The 19513-nt window shown below is 38.8% G+C and overlaps 1 protein-coding gene across 1 annotated transcript in view; it reads right to left on the bottom strand.

The window, feature by feature from the left end:
- MYO3A (myosin IIIA) overlaps positions 1-19513 on the bottom strand; it is a 121885-nt gene that overhangs the window by 77806 nt on the left and 24566 nt on the right. The window contains exons 6-8 of the mRNA XM_004691308.1: positions 16926-17071; positions 14353-14418; positions 11156-11311 (exon numbers count right to left, since the gene is read on the bottom strand). Coding sequence (XP_004691365.1) covers positions 11156-11311; positions 14353-14418; positions 16926-17071 — 368 coding nt within the window. The remainder of the gene's footprint in view (positions 1-11155; positions 11312-14352; positions 14419-16925; positions 17072-19513) is intronic.

Raw genomic sequence — 19513 nt, 5'->3', positions numbered from 1 at the left:
AACGTCTGAAAGGACAAGACCGTCCTTTGCCTGAAGGGCCATAGGTAAGGGATCTCCCTAGTGATGGCTGAGATAACTACCCTTTCCAATATGGCAATATCCCACAGCCTCCCCAATCCAGGGTCTTCCTCAAGTGCTCTATTTATCTCAAGCAGCTATCGCCATCTAATATACTACCTAACTTGCTATGCTTTGCTTAGGTCTTTACATTGCCTGTAAGAACAGGGTAGTTGCTCTGTTTTTCATCTCCTGACTAATACACCCAAGACCCAAAGACCAGATTCTTGTAAATGGTAAATGTTCAAAATGTATTGCTTGGAGTGAATATTTTGCATTTACTAAACTTTACCTATTGGGAGGTCAAAGAAATTTTATTGTTTTACTCTGTATATAAGTTAAAATGCCTAAATTATATATGTATGTGTATGGATAATTTCACACATTTAACATTTTCCTTTTTTTCCATTATTTTATAGAACTGGTTTCTATTCTTGCTATTTTGTTAAATATTTAATATCTGCAAAGCAAAGTCAGGATCTTTCTCTATCATTTTTTTTCTCTTGTGAAAAATACAGCTTGTTAACCAGATTATATTTTCCATTTGTTTTGTAATACTAGAGAGACATATTTTCAGACTATAAATATTTTCTTTCTGTGTTGCCAAAGGTTAGAAATACCCTCAGGGGTGGTTATTATAGCTCCACTTGTATTTCAGTTGTACACACTGAAAAAAATAAACAACTACCACTGCTCTGTGCTCAAATGTTATCCTCACCGTTTAGTGCCACTATCGTAATGTAACAGCTTGACTTGCTTTTACTTTGGTTAAATACACTCTCGTAAATATCAAGCTCTATAGTTTAAGACCATGATGGGGGGGGGCGAAGTATAATAATCCTTTATTAAACATAAATTGAATTTCTAGTTTCCTAATTTATCTTTAAAATCCAGAACTAAGCCACCACTGGTGTCAATGGAGTAGTCTTCCTTCCACTGGTGTAGCGTAGAACCAGCTCTCGCTTCAATGCAGTTTAAGTCTGTAGTCAGGGGGGCACCTGACTACAGGTGGGTTAGCCTGGGTTAGCCCAGAGCCACCTGTCTTGCTCCCCACTGTCTCTAGTGAGTCCTCTCACTTCCCACATGCCTCTGGCCTACACCTCAGTTCTTGTATGCATAAAAATGTAGAATGGTGGTCTTCACCCTTAGTTTAGAGATGAGTGAGAGAGCAGAGAAGAGCCACCTTTTGGTAAGTAGAATTCTGTATGGAGAGCACGTGCCACTGTGAGAATCTGGAGGCCAAACATCATTACAGAATAATCTGCTGGAGAACATGCTGTGGGACATACAAAGTTTATGAGGACTGATGGCACAAAGAGTTATTAGAAAGTTTCTTATCTTATTATGCTGATTTTTATCTGAAGCATAAAAATCATGTACATGCTTGACCAAAAATTGTTTTGAAAAATGCTAAAAGCTGTAAGAAAAATATCACCTCAACACCATCACTAGTAGGTAACACTGTTGATATTTTTGTATCTCCTTTTATCCTTTCCTCTATGCATTTATTTTTAAGTGAAGTTGACAGAATTTTATCTTTGGGTCAACTGACTCCCTTGTCCTCTCTGGCTAGGATGGATGAACTGTCCCTGCCTTGGGCAACAGCCAACTCTCTCCCGGCATGCCCTGTGCTCCCGGACTCACCTCTGCCGCAAGCCCCTCTCAGCGGCATCCGCAGCCTCTGGCTGGCTCCCCTCAGCATACAACCGCCTGTTGGTTTCCCCATCTTTTAAAATCTCTTCCACCCTCCCTCCTCCCAGCTCCTGTCCCCTTTAGCAGTCCAGCCTGCGGGATCCATTTCCCTACCTCTTCAGGCACAGCTCACCTTTCCTCTCACCTCCCCAGCTGCCTCACCCACCTGAGCTGGACATTGTCAAAGGCACTCAGGAGTTTTGTGTGGCAAATTCAGCATCACTTTCTTGATGTTCAGCCTTATTTGGCTATTCTTTCCCCCCTGGAAGCTCTGGGTCACAAGCTAGCAGCAGACCCCACCCCTCTTCATTCAGAGAGGGCTGCACCCCCTTATTCTCCTCTCTGCTTGCCTCGGTAGGGTACTAAATCTGCCTCCTCCAGGAGATCTCTCTTTGGCCCCTTCGCTATCTCTCCCTGAACACTCACACTGCTGTTCTCATCCAGGGCTGCGCTTTAAATGCAAATGACTCAAAAGCCTTCTCCACCATGGGCTTCCTCGAAGTGCAGACTTCACCACCCAACTGCCTACTTGATTACGTTCCTGTTTGGCTGGCACATCAAATTCAACCTGCCCCACCAAAAGTCATGACCATGCTCCACCCTATTTGAATAAAAACATATTCAATATTTGAATATACATATTCATGTTCCATATTCAACATATGGAAATATATAGCCATGGGAAGGGAACAATATCGATATTTTAGGTTTGGGTTGCTCAGTTAAAGTTTACCTATGGAGGGCCCTCCCTGGTGGCGTACAGGATTAAAGCACAGAACTATGAAGCTATCTTCAGCCATTGCAGCATGAGTTCAATCCCCAGCCCCGGAGGTGACCTGGATGGCATGGCATACCTTTCCTGACCGGCCCACTGCTCCCCTTAGCAGTGTATTTCAGTACCTCCATTTGTTCTGCTCCCTACTCTCTCTCTGGTGAATCCTTTCACTGCCCTGAACCTCTGGCCTGTATCCCAGTTCTGTATGAATAAATAAATAAATTGTTAAAAAAAGTTCACCCATTGAGCCACACCTCCCCCTTTTTTTTTAGGGGAACCTGTGGATTATTCAAGTCTATTTAAAAAAAAAATCAACCATGAAATAATAGTATCCTATTTCAGTTCTTGTTCCCAAAATTGGAGTTGGCATAGTTAGGTATTTTATCCCCCTTTCTTTCTGATAAAACACTGGGCATTTTGACTTTAGATTTTTCATTTTTTTTAAAACAAACTCCAGCTGTATTTATATAAGTGTATAAAAATCTACTTGAGAGTGAATCATAATCTTCTCAAACTAAAAATTCTGTTAAATACAGCACTTTTTTTTTTTTTTTTTGCAGAGATTACAAAACTAAAAGGGGAAACAAACAAGATTAGGGCAGCTGAACAGGCAGAGCGCTTGACTTTTGAATTCCCCTTCACAGGCTTCACATTCTGCTCTAACTCTTGAGCCTTAGAAAATATTTCTCTTCTCTTCCCTGGCAAAGAGATTGAAATATCCAGTCTAGGTCTGCATTGCTCAGTTAAAGCTCTTTAGCTAATTTAAAGCAGAATTTTTTTTTTTTCTGGACAGTTCCTCTCCATAGGCTTGTTACTAAGGCCCTGGAGGGGATGACAAAAATGTACTCAGAGGACGAAAAAATGGGAAGCACCTAGGGAAATGGTTGCTCTGTCCTCCATGCAAACCAAGAACCGTGTGCTTTGTTGGCAAAAAAATCAGTTATGGTTCCACAGTTAATGTATCTATGCCCATGTGTCCTATGGCAATTCCCACACAACCTGGATGTGGTCAAAACTGAGGCCTCACTCACTCAGGAGAATGGAACCAGAGAGACAGCATGGTGATACTTCTTTCATCATGTACGTTAAAGCCCTGATTTTTTTTTCTCCTCTAAAATAATTTTTTTTAAGACTAATGAACTTAAAGACCAAAAGATGTACATATGGAATTTTTTTTGAGGGAACTTGGTTTTTAGAAAACTATTACATGTTGCTCTACTTAAGTTTATATACTTGTTGGAGTCATAGCATTTCACCCCATCAAATAAGGTCATTTTTAGGAGTCTTTTAAAATAAATAATTATAAAACTGTAAAGAAAGTACAAGTATTTTTTGAAAATAATTAGGGATGTGAGCTGAAAATAGGTAATGCGGTCGTTAAAATAATTAATGATTTTTAATTATTTAATAATTAATGATTTTAGTTGTTTCCACTCTCCACTCTTAATTTAAAAGATCTGTGGTGGCAACAGGAGCAGAGACTTCTCTACTCTTGAATATACTACTCAATAATGCCAACTCCAACCAAAGCAACTGCAACTCCAATGCAATATTCAAAAGATGGGTTAAAAATTTAAGTTTTCATGCCCACTCAGAGCAAATCATCATAGCAGCTGTAGCAGCCTTCACAGCATCAGATTTGTGACTGCCACCTCCTTCTGTGAAGTAGTGAGGAATCAGAAGCAAGAAGTGCTGCTTTGAAAATGGCGGCTTTGGCGCCATGGGCCAGGGCTGGCCCTTCACTGACGACTGAGTTGGCAGAATTCAATTTCTTCTCATCTCTAAAATAAGGGGTTAGAAAGAGAGCTCCTTGCCAGCAATAACAGGCCATCATTTTATGACTATTTCTTTGGAGGAAAACAAAGGCAGCATGATACAGACAAGAAATGAACTAGGGATTAGGGCAAATGGCTTTTTCTTTTCTTTTCTTTTTTTTTTTTTTTAAAATTTTTTTTTTGTGCATACAGAACTGGGGTATAGGCCAGAGGCTCAGGGGCGGTGAGAGGCTTCACCAGAGACAGGGTGGGGAGCAGAACAGGCAGATCGAGGAAGCACACTGCTTAGGGGAGCAGCAGGTGGGTCAGGAGAGGTGTGTCGTGCCCTGTGGTCACCTCCGGGGCAGGCGGGGATCGAACTCATGAGGAAGTGGCTTTAGCTTCTTAATGCTGTGCTTTAACCCGCTGCGCCACCAGGGAGGGCCCAAATGGGTTTTTCTAAATGATGTGACCTTGCAGAAGTTTTGTTCTGTTTTCCCTCTGCCTCAGTTATCTCTAGCTACGTGAGACCATGCGGACAACATTTATGTAACCGAGGCATCTCCATAAAAATGGGAAGTACCATGTTTCCTGCCCCAACATAATGAAGGGTGGAGCTAGCGGCAGGTGAAGCATCGTAACAGGGAAGGCAGGGGGGCTGAGAGAGAGACATGTGGGAAAGAGCTCTTGCTTTTCAGCTTTGGACCTGTAGGAGGGATTTGGGGAACAGGAAGGAAGGAGACAAGGCATGGGGAGAGATAGTAGGGATACTTCAAAGAGACACAGGAGTGGAGATGCAGGGAGGAGGCTGACAGTGGCAGTCATTCAATTATCTTGATTTGTGTTTGATTTTACTCTTTGCCTCAGACTTGCCTGGCTCCTTTTACTCCCTCTTTGTGGTTCCTAACTAAGCACATTCTAGAAGTCCTTGGATATGGGGTGAACTTTTGGGCCTAGGTGGTCCTGTGTTGGGCCACTTCTACTGGGCTGGGCATTTACTCATAGGGGATGGGTAACTTTGGGTGTTTTATTGGGAAACTATTATCCTTTCTTCTCTCTATGCTCACTAATTCTATTAAAGTTCTTCTACACTAAAAGTATGCTTTGTGTGGTCAGACTCTTTTAGAGCATGCAGGTCTGGGGGTCCCAGGAAGCCCCAGAATGCAGTTTTGAAGCATCGGTGTAACTTATTCCTAGGAATTATTTAACTTCTCAGTACACTTAGCAACTGCCTCTCCCTGTTTATTTGAATTCCTTTATTTATTGCTACTTAGAAGCAGAGATACTCATAATGATCTTCTCAAGGGAGTGCTTGTTCAATCTGCTATTTTATAAAATTCCTGGAGACCATGTGTAAATGCTATTTAATTTTCTCTTGGGACCTATTCTAGAAGGGGAAGTAGTATAGACAGGCATAAGGAAATGCCTCAGGCAAGGAAGGATAGCATCGTTTCTCAATTTCCTGTTCCAAGATGGGCCATTACTGCATTTCCTGGCTACACCTGTCTCTGTCTGAGTTCTTGAACTTAGACACCAGCTCCTGCCTTCAGAAGACCTTTTTAAATCAAGCATCCTCATGGCCTAATCCTTTACTTCTTATTTTGACCAAGGTAAAATGATAATTTTCCAATGTAAAATTTAGTTAGAATACAGGCATGAGCATACAAACATCAACGAAAACATTCCACAAAAACTCAACAAATAAATTAGTTTAAAGTTAGGAAGAGATACTGGGAGCAAGAAGAATGCATCTAAAATTATTGCTGTTGTCCTGTCTTGTTGTATCCACAGTTGACCTTTAAGAACTAATGAAAGAATGGTGCATGATAGGACACAAGTAACTTAGGGATACTCCCTAGTGGGGGCTGTCAGGGACATAAACCTCTTTAGTCCCACGTCTAGTGCTCCCTATGGTCTATTCTCTCTGTCATTCCCCAATCCTATTTCTGGGTTTACTCATTACAACTTTTATTAAATGCTTGCCTTTTTTTTTTTTTAAGATTTATTTATTTATGCACACAGAACTGGGGTACAGGCCAGAAGTGCAGGGGTGGTAAGAGGATTCACCAAAGACAGAGTGGGGAGCAGAACAAGCTGACTGACGAAGTACACTGCTGAGGGGAGCAGCGGGCAGGTCAGGAAAGGCCTGCTGCACGATGTGGGTCACCTCTGGGGTGGGCGGAAATCGAACTCATGCTGAAGTGGCTTTAGCTTCTTAGTGCTGTGCTTTAACCCCCTGCGCCACCAGGGAGGGCCCTAAATGCTTGTCTTTTTATGTACACACCTCATTGCTTTCATGATTTTGCTCAGCAATAATGTTCACATTGTGGTAACCTCATTTGCACACGATTAAGTCCTTCTTAGCTCGTACAGTGCAGATTTAGAAGCTGCCTCCCAAATAAGCCCTCTGTCCCCGGTAGTGGAAATACCCTCCACCTCTTCTGAACTCTCACAGGACATCCCTGGTATTCTATTTAAGGGACTGAAGTTTCCTGTTTAGTATAATGTTTATACATGGTTCAGTTTTACGCCTCTTATGAAAAGCCACCAGAATACAGACTGTATAACTACTTCAGTGACCAAATCCCTGCAGACACTCTGACCGAGAGCTTCACACAAGAACATGGATGTTGTCTCAATCTGTGATTTCTGTGACAGCAAGGATTATAGTACAATTGATGCCAGCTGAGTGAATGCATAAGGATGTTAGTCTTGCTGTGGGTAACAGGATAGAGGCATACATAAAGGTAATTATTAGATTTCCAGTTGGCAGAATATGGTGGCAGCACTAATTAGGAAAGAAATAAAGCATTAATTCGGGGTGGGATGGGCTTTCAGTTTTGGGCAGGTTGAGTTTGAAATGTCTTTGAAATATTCATGTGGCTATGGGGACCAAAGGCTAGTTACTGTAAGAGCAGCCAGAATCACATTCTAGAAGTCCCATGTATTAAGGGAAAGGAGTGAACGTTCCAAAGGGTTTTTATAGAAAAATTATCTTTCCCAGAAAATAGGGTGTAAAATGGAGTCATGCATTGTATTGCACTGAAAGAACCCTATAATTACTTCCTATTGATTTTTTTTTGCTTTGTCCTTTCATTTTTTTGTAAAAATCAAAACACCATTCAAGAGAATTTATATTACATAAAGTCCCACACCTAAATAAAGACTTGACAGCTTGAGCCAAGCATTTTTAGCCCTGAATGGCTGAATGATTTTAGTTTGTCTTTGATGTGCTAATCCTTTGAGCTTTTTCTCAAGGATATATGCTTTTAGAAAATCATATACTTTAGGACAAGTGTGGTGACCACATTAGTACCACAAATAGAGTTGGTAATTTTGATCTAAGAAATAACTATATTTGAGTTACTAAATTCTTATATTCCTTTTTGTGTCCATAAAATTATATGCAAAACATAATTCATTTATATCTAAGGTAACTGCCACTAGCATAGTGAGGGTATCAAGTAAAAAATATTCTGCTTTGTAGATAAAACAAAGCAATTAAAAAATAACCTCTTATTAATATAATTACCACAAAAAGAAATTTACATTTGGGATTTGTTATTCAAGAGGATTATGGGCTAGGTTTTCTTCCCTTTTATTTACAAGAAATGCAAATGGTAGTTTAAATAATCATTCTGGGTAAATATCTAAGACATATAAAAGTAAGAATTTGAGGAATTGTTTTCATATAATGGGCATTCATTGCTTCAGCAGCTTGTCCTTCCTCAGGGAGGGAAGATTCTAGATGGTGTACAGGAAAGCCTCTGCCTCTCCCACAGAACCTGAAGTAAGGGAAGGTCCGGGAGCTTCTCACAGCACGGGCCCGTGACTACATGCAGGAGCCCAAAGGTCCTGTATGGAACTTACAGAGCTAAGGAGTGACGAATCTCAAGTCACTCAGATCAGTCTACAAATTTGAGGTGGTTGTGGCATGCAAAAAAGCAGCATTGCTCCTGGAGGAATGGTGGGGCCCCCCAACTTCCCCAGCAGCAGTTGGGGCCAACAAGCAGGCAATTCTTGGGGAGGCTATTAGAAGCAGTCTGCTGCTTTGTCTTGTGCTCACTCCAGTGTCCTGCCTTCCTCTGAGCCAGCCGGTGTTGTTGCAAGGTAAAATCCTTCACTAGATGGCTTCACTTTGCTTCTTCACTTGTGTTGTTTTAGTCAAGTGTGCTGAATAGTCCATCTCAAGCACAAAAGACTTATACCTATTCCTGTTAAAGCAGATAACTGAGCATTTCAAAATACTGGATTTAAGAGTAAAACTTTTAAAATATTTTATAATTCAAAAAATTTTCCTGCTTCTTTCTGTACTCTATGTTGGTTTGTAATGATTTTAACATATGTTAGCCTGGTGGAAGAGGATGTCTAGGAGGCAGCTGTTACGAGCACATGGACCCCGACTCCTCAGGATAGTCATAAGAATGACTTCTTATGTTCCGGACTGACTTAAAACAGGACATTTGGGATAGAGTCCACAATGCCTCCCACCACCATACCCTCTCTATCACCAGGAAATTTAAAGCACTCAGTTTGCAGCCAATTTATAGTAGGACAGTGCTATTTAAAACTGAATTGGAAATTTTTCAAAAAATGATTCTGCCAAGTACACACATCAATCCAATTCCAAAGGTCAACATTATATTACATCTCTACATTTCCACATGCCTCCCATTAGTACTCCCCCCCCCACCACCCCCACCCCCAGATGATATATCCAAGGATGCCTTGGATATATAGCAATCAGCCTTGATAGTGATAGGTCGTGTCTCCTCAAGGCTAGATGGAGGCTCTGTCTATTGTTCAGGACAATGAAGACAAGGTGTGCCCAGGGCAAAGCTTGGGCAGTTTGCTAGCAGCCCCTTGAAAACTGGGGTCCCGGGTTCAGGATTCCCAACTGGAAAGTGGACTCCTGTGCACACAATGTCTACCCAGGCCATTCCAAAGCACCCTGGGACGTGTGGGACAAGAGCAAAAATGAACATTTAACTCATGTTGCCAGCTTAAGTGTGAGAAATTAAAGTCTGTCGTCACTAACCCAAGAGTCACATAACTTCTGCCAGCATCTATGAAACTGTCAATTTATTAGGTTGTTGCAATATAAAATCCTTCACAGTTCTTGACATGTAACACACTTGCTGGCACATCTTAATTTCTGTTTATTTGCTTGCTTATCTGTTTGCTTAATGAAGGATGGGATTGTAGCAGATCAGGGAACTGTAGTCACACAAAGATAAAAATGGGTGTAACCCCAAAATACCTCCATAGAACAACTGCCCCAACTGCTTCCTTCTTGGCACTTCATTCCAGCCCAAGCTTTCATTTTTCCTCATTGCTGGAATCTGAGTTCTGTCTCTCCATTAAGTCTGTAAACTCTAGCAGCTATGGACTATGATCTCTGAGATCATCTGTGCACAATCATTGAGCCATTTACTCATGTGGATGAAACTTGGGTTTGGGAATCAGGACTTGAATCTCTATTAGGGCATCCATTGCCTGTGTAACCTTTTACAATTAGTCTCTGCAAACCAGTTTTACTCAACTGTGAAAATTGTGTATCATAAAATATTATCATAAAATATTATCACATGAGATAATATAAAATCCAAATCTATGTCTGGCACATAGTATTTGAAAAAATAGGAATAAAGTATGTAAACTGCAACCAGAATTCAAATGTAATTGCCCCTTAAGCCAGTTGATGTTCGACTCATTTTTCTCAAGTCCTTAAATAGTGATATGCTATTGAGATGAAACAAATGAGATTCTCAGGAATAAGCTCACATTACAGAAGACTACTCTGATTTAACAGCACTGCCTATAGAAACTTATTTCAAAGAAATGATAAGAGATTTATTTAAAAACCCTAGAAATATTTCTGTAGGATTAAGGTTGCTAGAAGTGAGAACAAGGTAGAGGGGGTCGAGTGATGTGATTGGATGGTGGGGTGGTGTGGTGATGTTCATTTGAGGAGGTGTGACTCTATTCCCCTAAGACCTGTACAGTGCCATGAACCAACGTTACCCCAATAAAGAAAAAGGAGAGACAGACAGACAGACACAGAGACAGATTTGTTTATGATTCTGTTCCTTTCAGTATTATTATTAGAGAAAAAACAACTAATTAGTAGTAAGCTAAATGGCTAATAATAAGGGGTTATTGAAATGAATTGGTGAATAGTCATACGAGAGAATGTCACATGCAGCTATAAAAGTTTTATAGTTGGATTTCTAATGACAAAGATATTCATTATTTAGTTAAAAAAAGGCAGGCTACAGAACACATCTACATATTATTCCAGTTTTTGTTAAAATGTATATGCATTCATAAGATATTGGGTTATAGATTAAAATGCTACACTGGGTTGGTGTGACATTGTACATTTCTCCATACCTTCTAAGTTTCCTAAAATAAACATATAGACTACCTATAATAAGTAAAAAGCATAGTAAATGTTATAACAACTGTATGTTATTATTCTTAAAAATCCAAATAGGAAGTACAAATAAAGATATTAAAATAATTTTTGACAATAATTCAACCAGGGAACATAACAACAGAAATAGTATCAAGAAGTCTTTCAAGTTTTATGTTATTTTTTAAAATCTCAAATTGAAGATCTATTACTTTGCAAAGAAGCAGCACATATAAGGAGTTAGTATCTGATAACAATCACCTATTGGAGTTTACATTCTTTGTTCAGATGAAGGTGTTCTAAAAATACTGCCAGAGGGGCCGTATTTCAATGTGTGATATTCACCTTTCCGGCAAGTACCACTTATCTTTAAGCCACAATCAAAATTTAAATGAAATTTTTTCTCTCTTATTTCTCACCTTACTACTTTAGACTTTTGGGGTCAAGGTATCACTTGATTACCTGGCTTTTTCTGTGCCTCCCGTATACTGATGAATGTCAATGAATTCCATGAGTTGTTTTTGCAACATCACATCTTTGCCCTCAATTTGAGTAATGAATTTATGCTGTAAAAGATCCGACACAGTTGGACGTTTCTCATAATCTTTAGTCAAGCACCTGTACTGGCAAAAATAGAACAGTCTTACTAAGTCAGAGTTTGGAAATTATTAGCCACATACCTTCAAGTGATTTGAACATGACAGTATGCTCCTTACCAATGTTCAGCCTGAGAAACATATTTCCAAAAAATGTTAAACTACATTAGGCAAAATGAATGTTTGTGCAAGTGCACATGTCAGTGAGTGATTATGATGTAGTGATGCCAACTCCCAAGTAAACACAACTGCCCTCCTCTCCCTCAAGTGTTACAGCACAATGATGATTAAATGCTGCTTCTATTGCAAGCGCTCTTTTACAATTCAGTAGCTAAAGATAAACGGCAATGAAGTCATTACAGCTTTAATGCTTATCTAAAATTAAAACAAACTTTTCAGTTTTCCTTCACTAATGTTTTTAAAGGCTTCTTAATTGGTCTCTTTCTTTTTACGTGCCAAAACTGCTAACTCATTTGAGAAGGCTAATGCATGGAGTATGCTGAAATTCCTTGACAGTAAATGTTTTTGAGGCCTACAGTACACTCACTAATGCATATCACAAGCTCTATGTTTTCAACCACAAAGAGTCACAAGGAAGGATAAGGTGAGCTCACCTAAGCGAGCGTTACAGGTGGGGCATCTGGACAAAATTAAGATCGAATCCCATTGCAGAAGGGATTAAACTAGTTTTTAGTGTTCATCAAGGACAAAGATCCTAGGATTGGCTGGTCGAATTAAGAGAGAAACAGATTTTAAGTTGGCATGCAAAAGCACTTTCGACAGTGAGTTTATCGAAGATGGAATTGATTGCATTGGAAAATACAATTACTTTTTATCAGTACTTGTTTAAAAAGAATTCCTGCTCTTGGTGTGTGTTTATAGTGGGGCTATTGAACTTGCCAACACTATCCCGACGCTGAGACTCAGAGGATCTTGATTATGAGAAAATTGGTCAGAATTGGGTTGTCACTGCAGATACAGAGAAATAAAATGCAGAAGAAATGTGTGCATTCACATAAGCAATATCATTTCTAATCTGTATTGTTAATCCTCCTGAGACTATAATTTTGCAATTTATTTTGTTGCTGTTAACCAAAAAGATATTCCCCAAAGATGCTAAGATAAAGTAGGGAATAAATAAGGCTGGCAATATCTGAAAATAATACTGGCTCTTAGTTTCTACGGAGTTTAACAGACTTGTCAATTCCTGACATGCCACATTTGTGTCAATGCACTGAGGATAGTATAGTTTCACTTTATCCAAGAGCTATTATGTACTAATATTTGCTAGACACTACGGTTATAGTAAGAAACAAGAGGTGAAAAGTATATGACAAGTGATAGCACATTCTGTGCCTGGAGTTGCTTATTGCCTAGTTAAGGAGAAAGACATCTAAATGGGTAGCTTAAAAATGTGGCAATGTCACTAGAGGGAGAGTAACAGAATAAAATGTCAGCACCCAGGACAGATGCTAATTAGCTCTGGAAATGTTTCTCAGAGGGGAAATTGTGAGAAATGGGTGAAGGTCACTAAATTCTACTGAAAGTCTATATGGAGGATGTGCAGACACAGGCAGAGTTGTGAATGATGGGAAGCTCTTCAGAGTTACTGGTGATTCACCTAAAGAGACTTATGAAATCTGATGGCAGTTTATTAAGCTTTCGGTCATGCATAATACATACTCAGTAATATAATGCACTATCTGGTTAAGTGAGAACAAAAACTAAAACCAGATTCTTAATCTTTCTTGGGTTTTTTTTAACCCATAGTCTAAGTGGCTTGTCTTTATAGAAAAAAAGCAGGATTCTTTATCAAAAAAATCAATGATAGAGTATGTATCAGAAAGTATGAGTCTTCTACATTCTATGTCTTTTCTTGCATTTTCTAAGTGGAGTCTGAAATGTCAATTCTTATTTTCTTTTAAAGATTTGCTTACTTATGCAGACAGAACTGGGTTACAGTCCAGAGGTGCGGGGGTGAGAGGATTCACCAGAGACAGAGTGGGGAGCAGAACAGGCAGATGTACTGAAATGCACTGCTGAGAGGAGCAGCGGGTGGGTCAGGAGAGGTCTGCTACACCATGTGGGTCACCTCCCTGGCCAGGAATCGAACTCGTGCTTCAGTGGCTATGGTAGTTCCATAGTGCTGCACTTTAACCTGTTGCACCACTTTAACCTGAAATATCAACTATTAATGCTCTGCTTTTCTCATTTAAACCTGGGGTCATCACTTTCCTTATTTTAAAGTGAAAACATAAGAAGGATTTTGAAAAAAAAATTTCTGTGGACAGATAGTTAATTGACTGGAGATGCTGTACTTATGCTAAATATTTGTAAAATTAAAAATGTCCACTAGGCCCTCCCTGGTGGCGCAGCGGGTTAAAGCACAGCACTGGGAAGCTAAAGCCACTTCCGCATGAGTTCGATTCCCGCCTGCCCCGGAGGTGACCACATGGCGTGGCAGACCTCTCCTGGCCGGCCCACTGCTCCCCTCAGTAGTGTGCTTCATTGATCTGCCTGTTCTGCTCCCCTCTCTGTCTCTGGTGGATCCTCTCACCATCCACATCTCTGGCCTGTACCCCAGTTCCAAGTGGATAAATAAATCAATCTTTAAAAAAAAAAAAGTCCAATAAATTTCAAATCTTTAAGGGCTTTATTGCTACAGTTATCTGATTTTTCCAATTGCAATGAAAATTCTTGGAGAACTGGGATGAAATAAATGAGGGTCAAGTACTGAGCAAAGAGATGGTCAGTTAACTGGTGGGGGTTGTGGAGGGCATTGCTGCAAAAGGCAGGTGGAGAGAAGCTATTTCTGGCCATGGAAACATCCTTTGACTAGATACTCATGAGTGAACTGATATGATCCTTAGATCAATATTGGAACAATAATGAACTCGCTGAACCTTCAGAGGACACCATCGATGTTTGAATGAAAACCTCTGGGGCTATAATAGGTAAGAAATGAGGAGATTCAGAAACAGAGTAACTGTTGTAAAGGCACATTTCTAAGTTATAGCTGGATGCTATATCTTTCTTTCTGTTTCTTTAAGACATGTTACTCACCTGCTGATGAAGTCATTGAACTCAGCTGACCACATCTCAGGCTGCCTTAGTTTTGGGGGTGGATTCCTAGAAAAATAAGAATCAAGGTTGGATTGCGCGTGTTGGACAATCAATATCAAATCAGAAGCAAACTAATGCATTACTGCAGTCCAAGGTTCTGCCAGGTACAATCAATCATTATCATCATTTTCCAATTCAAAAACAGATAATTATTCATCATTCTTTATGTAAAATAACAAGTTACTTGTTTCTCTGAAAGCATTCAATATGTGACCTGATTTTTCAAACTGATAATTCTTTTCCTTTAAAAAATCCTCTTGCTTTTTACCTGAGAACCCTAGGGGGAAACATCACTACTTAGCAGAATAGAAGCAATGAATAGTGGGGAAAAGATTTCTTACTTTGAGTCCTGCAGAAGTCTCTGGGGAATAGTCAGGGTACACAGAGGTGACCTGAAAGGAGAGTTGTTCAGAAAATGGAGGTAACTGCAGTAGAGGGGCAGAGGAGAATGCCTTTCTGGGTTTGTTGTTACTGAACACACAACTGGAAACAGGGTTACAAAAATAAGGAACTGGAAAATATTACCTATAAGCTCAAATGCCACTTAAAAATTTGCTATTAATTCCACTCATTTAAAGCTGACTAAATCCTTTTATTTTTGACATATTCATGAATATAGAAGATCATCACTTGAAAATGAGACTGATCTAACTCTAATCAAGCAACATTGATCAACCATGATAGCAGGATCTGCTGAAGTACTGCTTAATGTTAATTCTAACAGCTCTTTGTTTTCATTAGCAGAATGGAAATACTTTGTCTCCAGTTCTGCATTACTCCTTAAATAGCTTATAAGAAAATTAATGTACAGTTTGTACAGGCTCATTAAATAAGAGTTCAGCTACTCATCTCCCTTAGTTCTAGTTCATGCCTAAAGCACATTTTATAATCCTTAGGACTATTTGAAGATTGCTGATTTGCACATTCAAAGAAGTAGTGCTTTTCTCCAACAATCTTGCTTTGTTATTTGTCCTCCTAGAAACTTCCTTCTAAGAGATGTGTTGACTTGCTTTGAGTATAACAAAGTTCTGATGATGTTAGAATACTCAGAAGTGGTTAAATTTTCCGATCACTTTTTTCTCATTATTTCTAGAGTTAGTAGACTCAGAATTCCAGTTAAGAGCCACTGATTCTGATGGCAGAAGTAATAAGAAATACCTAAGAGGATGCAGTTTCCAGAAGTACCTTACTCACAGGTAGAAAATGTGACAATAGTGTCATCTCTCTTCCACAGGACTTTGTCACCAAGACTAACAGCACTTGACTTACCATAGTAACTTAAACCAGAAAATGGTTCAGGAGGTAGGTACTTTATGTTATACCAAATAATAGGAGGAGATTGAGAAATATAGATTGTTTTCTTCAAATGTAATGAAATAGCTTAGACTTAGTACAGAACAGATTTTCATTTTTGTAATCTTGTTTTCCTACTTGTCAAAACAGTAAAACCTTAAATACACTGAAGTTATAATGTAAAATATGATATATATCTAATCTAAGGCACTAAAATTTAGAGCATACAGGTAGGACAGGAAATTCAAAGATAAAATTCAAAACAAATTTAAATGCTTTTGGTCTTTATTAATTTAATATGAGCCAAATATTCCAAATGGATCCATCTGGAAATGAATACAAATGTTGGCATTACTTCCCTAGGACTGAGAAACTCTCCCCAGGGCCTTGTAGATATGATTCTATGTCAACAGGCATGAGGAACAGAATATTTGTTTAGTGGAGATCATGCTAACAAACTGCAACAGTCCACATTACCACTCAGTGCAGACCCCTCAATACAGCCAAGTGTGCATGCCATTGGAAATAGGAACCAGACAGAACCAGAAAATCATCAAAAAATAACACATTCTGGCAACTAGAAGACAAAGGCATCCAAGGGAAGACAGAGGCACATTGGAAGAATACAAAAGTTTAAGTCATTGATAAAAGGAAGATAGAAATGAACAAAAATAGATACTGATAAGGATTTATCAACAGCTTATATAAAAGTAGGTAGCTTTTCACATCAAAGCATATCATGTATTTACTTGGTAACAGGATGAGCAAGGTAGTTTGTCAATATAATGTATTCTTTTAAAATCCTTATTATTTTAATCAGTAGATTTTATGCATAATTTCCTCCATAGAAGGTCTAAGAAAAGAGAAATCTTAGCAAATGGTAAAAAAATGATGAGGTCAATGGAGTAAAATGCAAATCCTTGTGGACTAGGGAAGGGCAGGCCCCACTAAGGCGGAGGGATAGGTAGAGGGGAGAGCTGCTATTTCCTGCAATCACATCCTGGCCAAAGAAAGAAACACTGATTATCAAGAGAAACTTATTTTACCTAATAGGCCAGGGAGTGAAACTACTGAGTCAAGTGTCTCAGGTGAAACAGAGTGATGTTCCAGATCACTCTGCTCCTAACTTGTTGAAATATATCTGAGTATTTCCAGGAGGAGAACTAATGAGCGCTCAGTTGCTGGGAAGAGGAAGGCGACACCCATGCTAGTCCTCTGACCTGGGGATTTTGAAGAGTGCTCTCATGGGGTGCAGGTCAGCTAGAGGAGGGTCTCCATCCCCGAGTTCGATGGCCGTGATCCCAAGGGACCATGTGTCGCATCGGGCATCATACGCGGTATCCAGTTGCTGTTCACAAGCAATCACCTAGTTGAAAATGAGAAAAAAAGAAAGTGCAGTTGACAACTTTAATAAGAATGAAGAAAAATGAAGTTTGATAAGTATGAATGAAAATAAAAGCAGGAACTTGGGAGAGTAAAAATTCTATTAGTAGTAGAAATAATGATTTTATTTATTTATTTTTTTAAAAAGATTTATTTATTCATACAGAACTGGGGTACAGGCCAGAGGCTCAGGGGCGGTGAGAGGCTTCACCAGAGACAGAGTGGGGAGCAGAACAGGCAGATCGACGAAGTACACTGCTGAGGGGAGCAGTGGGCGGGTCAGGAGAGGTCTGCCGCGCCATGTGGTCACCTCCTGGGCAGGCAGGAATCGAACTCATGCAGAAGTGGCTTTAGCTTCTCAGTGCTGTGCTTTAATCTGCTGCGCCACCAGGGAGGGCCAATAATGATTTTATTTTGAGAAGATACTTTGACAGGGTTGCCACTATAAGAAAAGACACAGATCAAAGGAATAGTTTCATCTATAGAACATAGATCACAGAGGATGAAAAGATAATGCCTCAAAAAGGGTGAAGACTAAGCAATGGTATTCATTTGATAGACTTTTTATGAATGAATGAGGATATTCATATTAAAAAGATAAAGAATACTTTATCATTTACTTTAATAGTTTCTCTTCTTTTTTTTAAATTGAGGAAGCACTGATTAACAATACCCTTTAAGGCATCCACAGTCCTCTAGTTTAGTCCATTGGGCTCCCTCCTGCTTTGCTCCCCACTTCCCTTATCTCCTTCTAGTAGCCTCAGTTTTACGGTTACAGAATGTATCATCAGTGAACTAAAAGTGAATGAAAAAAAAATAAGCTTGACAGCTGTGTAGTTAAATGCCTTGATATTTTTTAGCAACTAGAAGACAAAGACATTCAAGGGACTAGAGATAATTTGGAGGAATATAAAAGTTTGAGACATTAATAAAAGGAAAATAAAATGAATAAAAATAAATATTGATAGGATTAATCAATAGCGTATCTGGGGCACACTAAATGTAAACACTAAAGTCATGTTTACAAGAATGTCAGTAATCAAGATGTAATTGACGGCCCTCCCTGGTGGCTCAGCGGGTTAAAGCGCTGCACTAAGAAGCTAAAGTCACTTCTGCATGAGTTCGATTCCCTCCTGCCCCAGAGGAGATCCACATGGCGAGGCAGACCTCTCCTGACCTGCCTGCTGCTCCTCTCATAAGTGTACTTCGTTTATCTTCCTGTTCTGCTCCCCGCTCTGTCTCTGGTGAAGACTTTCACCCTCCGCATCTCTGGCCTGTACCCCAGTTCTATGTGAATAAATAAATAAAATCTTTAAAAAAAAATGTAATTGAGAGACAAGAAAAAAAGGGAGAATTGTTTTTGCAATATAGTAAAATAGGATTACATAGAAGAATTATTAAATGCTATTTAACAATTTATTTTAAAATGTGTAAATATGAATACAGATGGTCTGTAAGATCAATGATCACAACATATTTAATTTTACATTATAAAAAACAATTGAAAAATTTACATGTTTGTCAATCTGCAGTACAAATTACAAATACTTTGGGTGATGGTAGGTTAGAGTAGTATCATCATTTAACTTAAATACTGTGAAAAGATATGTAAAGTGAAAAAATCTAAGATCCTGTTTGGAATAATATTTCATCTTTATGACTATCTCACATAGGCTTAGCACACTAAAATGTCTATTGTACCCAAAGCAATATATAGATTCAACACAATCCCCATTAAAGTTTCAAAGGAATTCTTCAGAGAAATTAAGCAAACATTATTAGAATTTATATGGAACCATTTAAGATCCAAGTTGCCAAAAACAATCTTGACAATAAAGAAAGGAAATGGAAATACTATTCTACCAGACTTTAAACTATATTATATGGCACTAACTCAATAGAAAGAAAACAACAAAAAAACCAATCAATAAATCAGTAGAAAAGCTAAGAAGAAACTTCTCCAAAGTGAAGTCATATAGATGTCCAAAAAGCAGATGAAAATATGTTCAACAACACATATCACCAGGGAAATGTAATTAAAAACCATATAATGAGATATCACTTCACTTCAGCGAGAATGGACCATACAAAAAACAAACAAGCATTACTAATTTTTAGAAATATGTCATTCATAATATACAGCTAGTTTATATGTGATATCTTCATTAACTAGATAGCTGGTTATTCCAGAATATTCTTCAACAATTCTAGATAATAGAAATCTATTGCAATGTTGCCAATCATTTACAAGTTGAAAAATAGCTTATTACAGGGAGATGAATATAACACAAAATTTCAACATATATGTACATGACAGCTTAAAAACACAGAAGTGAAACTTTTTATTTTATAATTTCATAAGTTTTCTAAGCAGGAAAGCTCTTTCTAGCCCTATTTATGCTACAGTGGGTTTATTAATAACAAA

The sequence above is a fragment of the Condylura cristata genome, unplaced genomic scaffold, assembly GCF_000260355.1.
Source record: "Condylura cristata isolate star-nosed mole 26May11 unplaced genomic scaffold, ConCri1.0 scaffold00030, whole genome shotgun sequence".
In the NCBI taxonomy this organism is placed as follows: Eukaryota; Metazoa; Chordata; class Mammalia; order Eulipotyphla; family Talpidae; genus Condylura; species Condylura cristata.
Note: the sequence above shows the minus strand (reverse complement) of the source record. Positions and strands in the feature narration are given on the sequence as shown.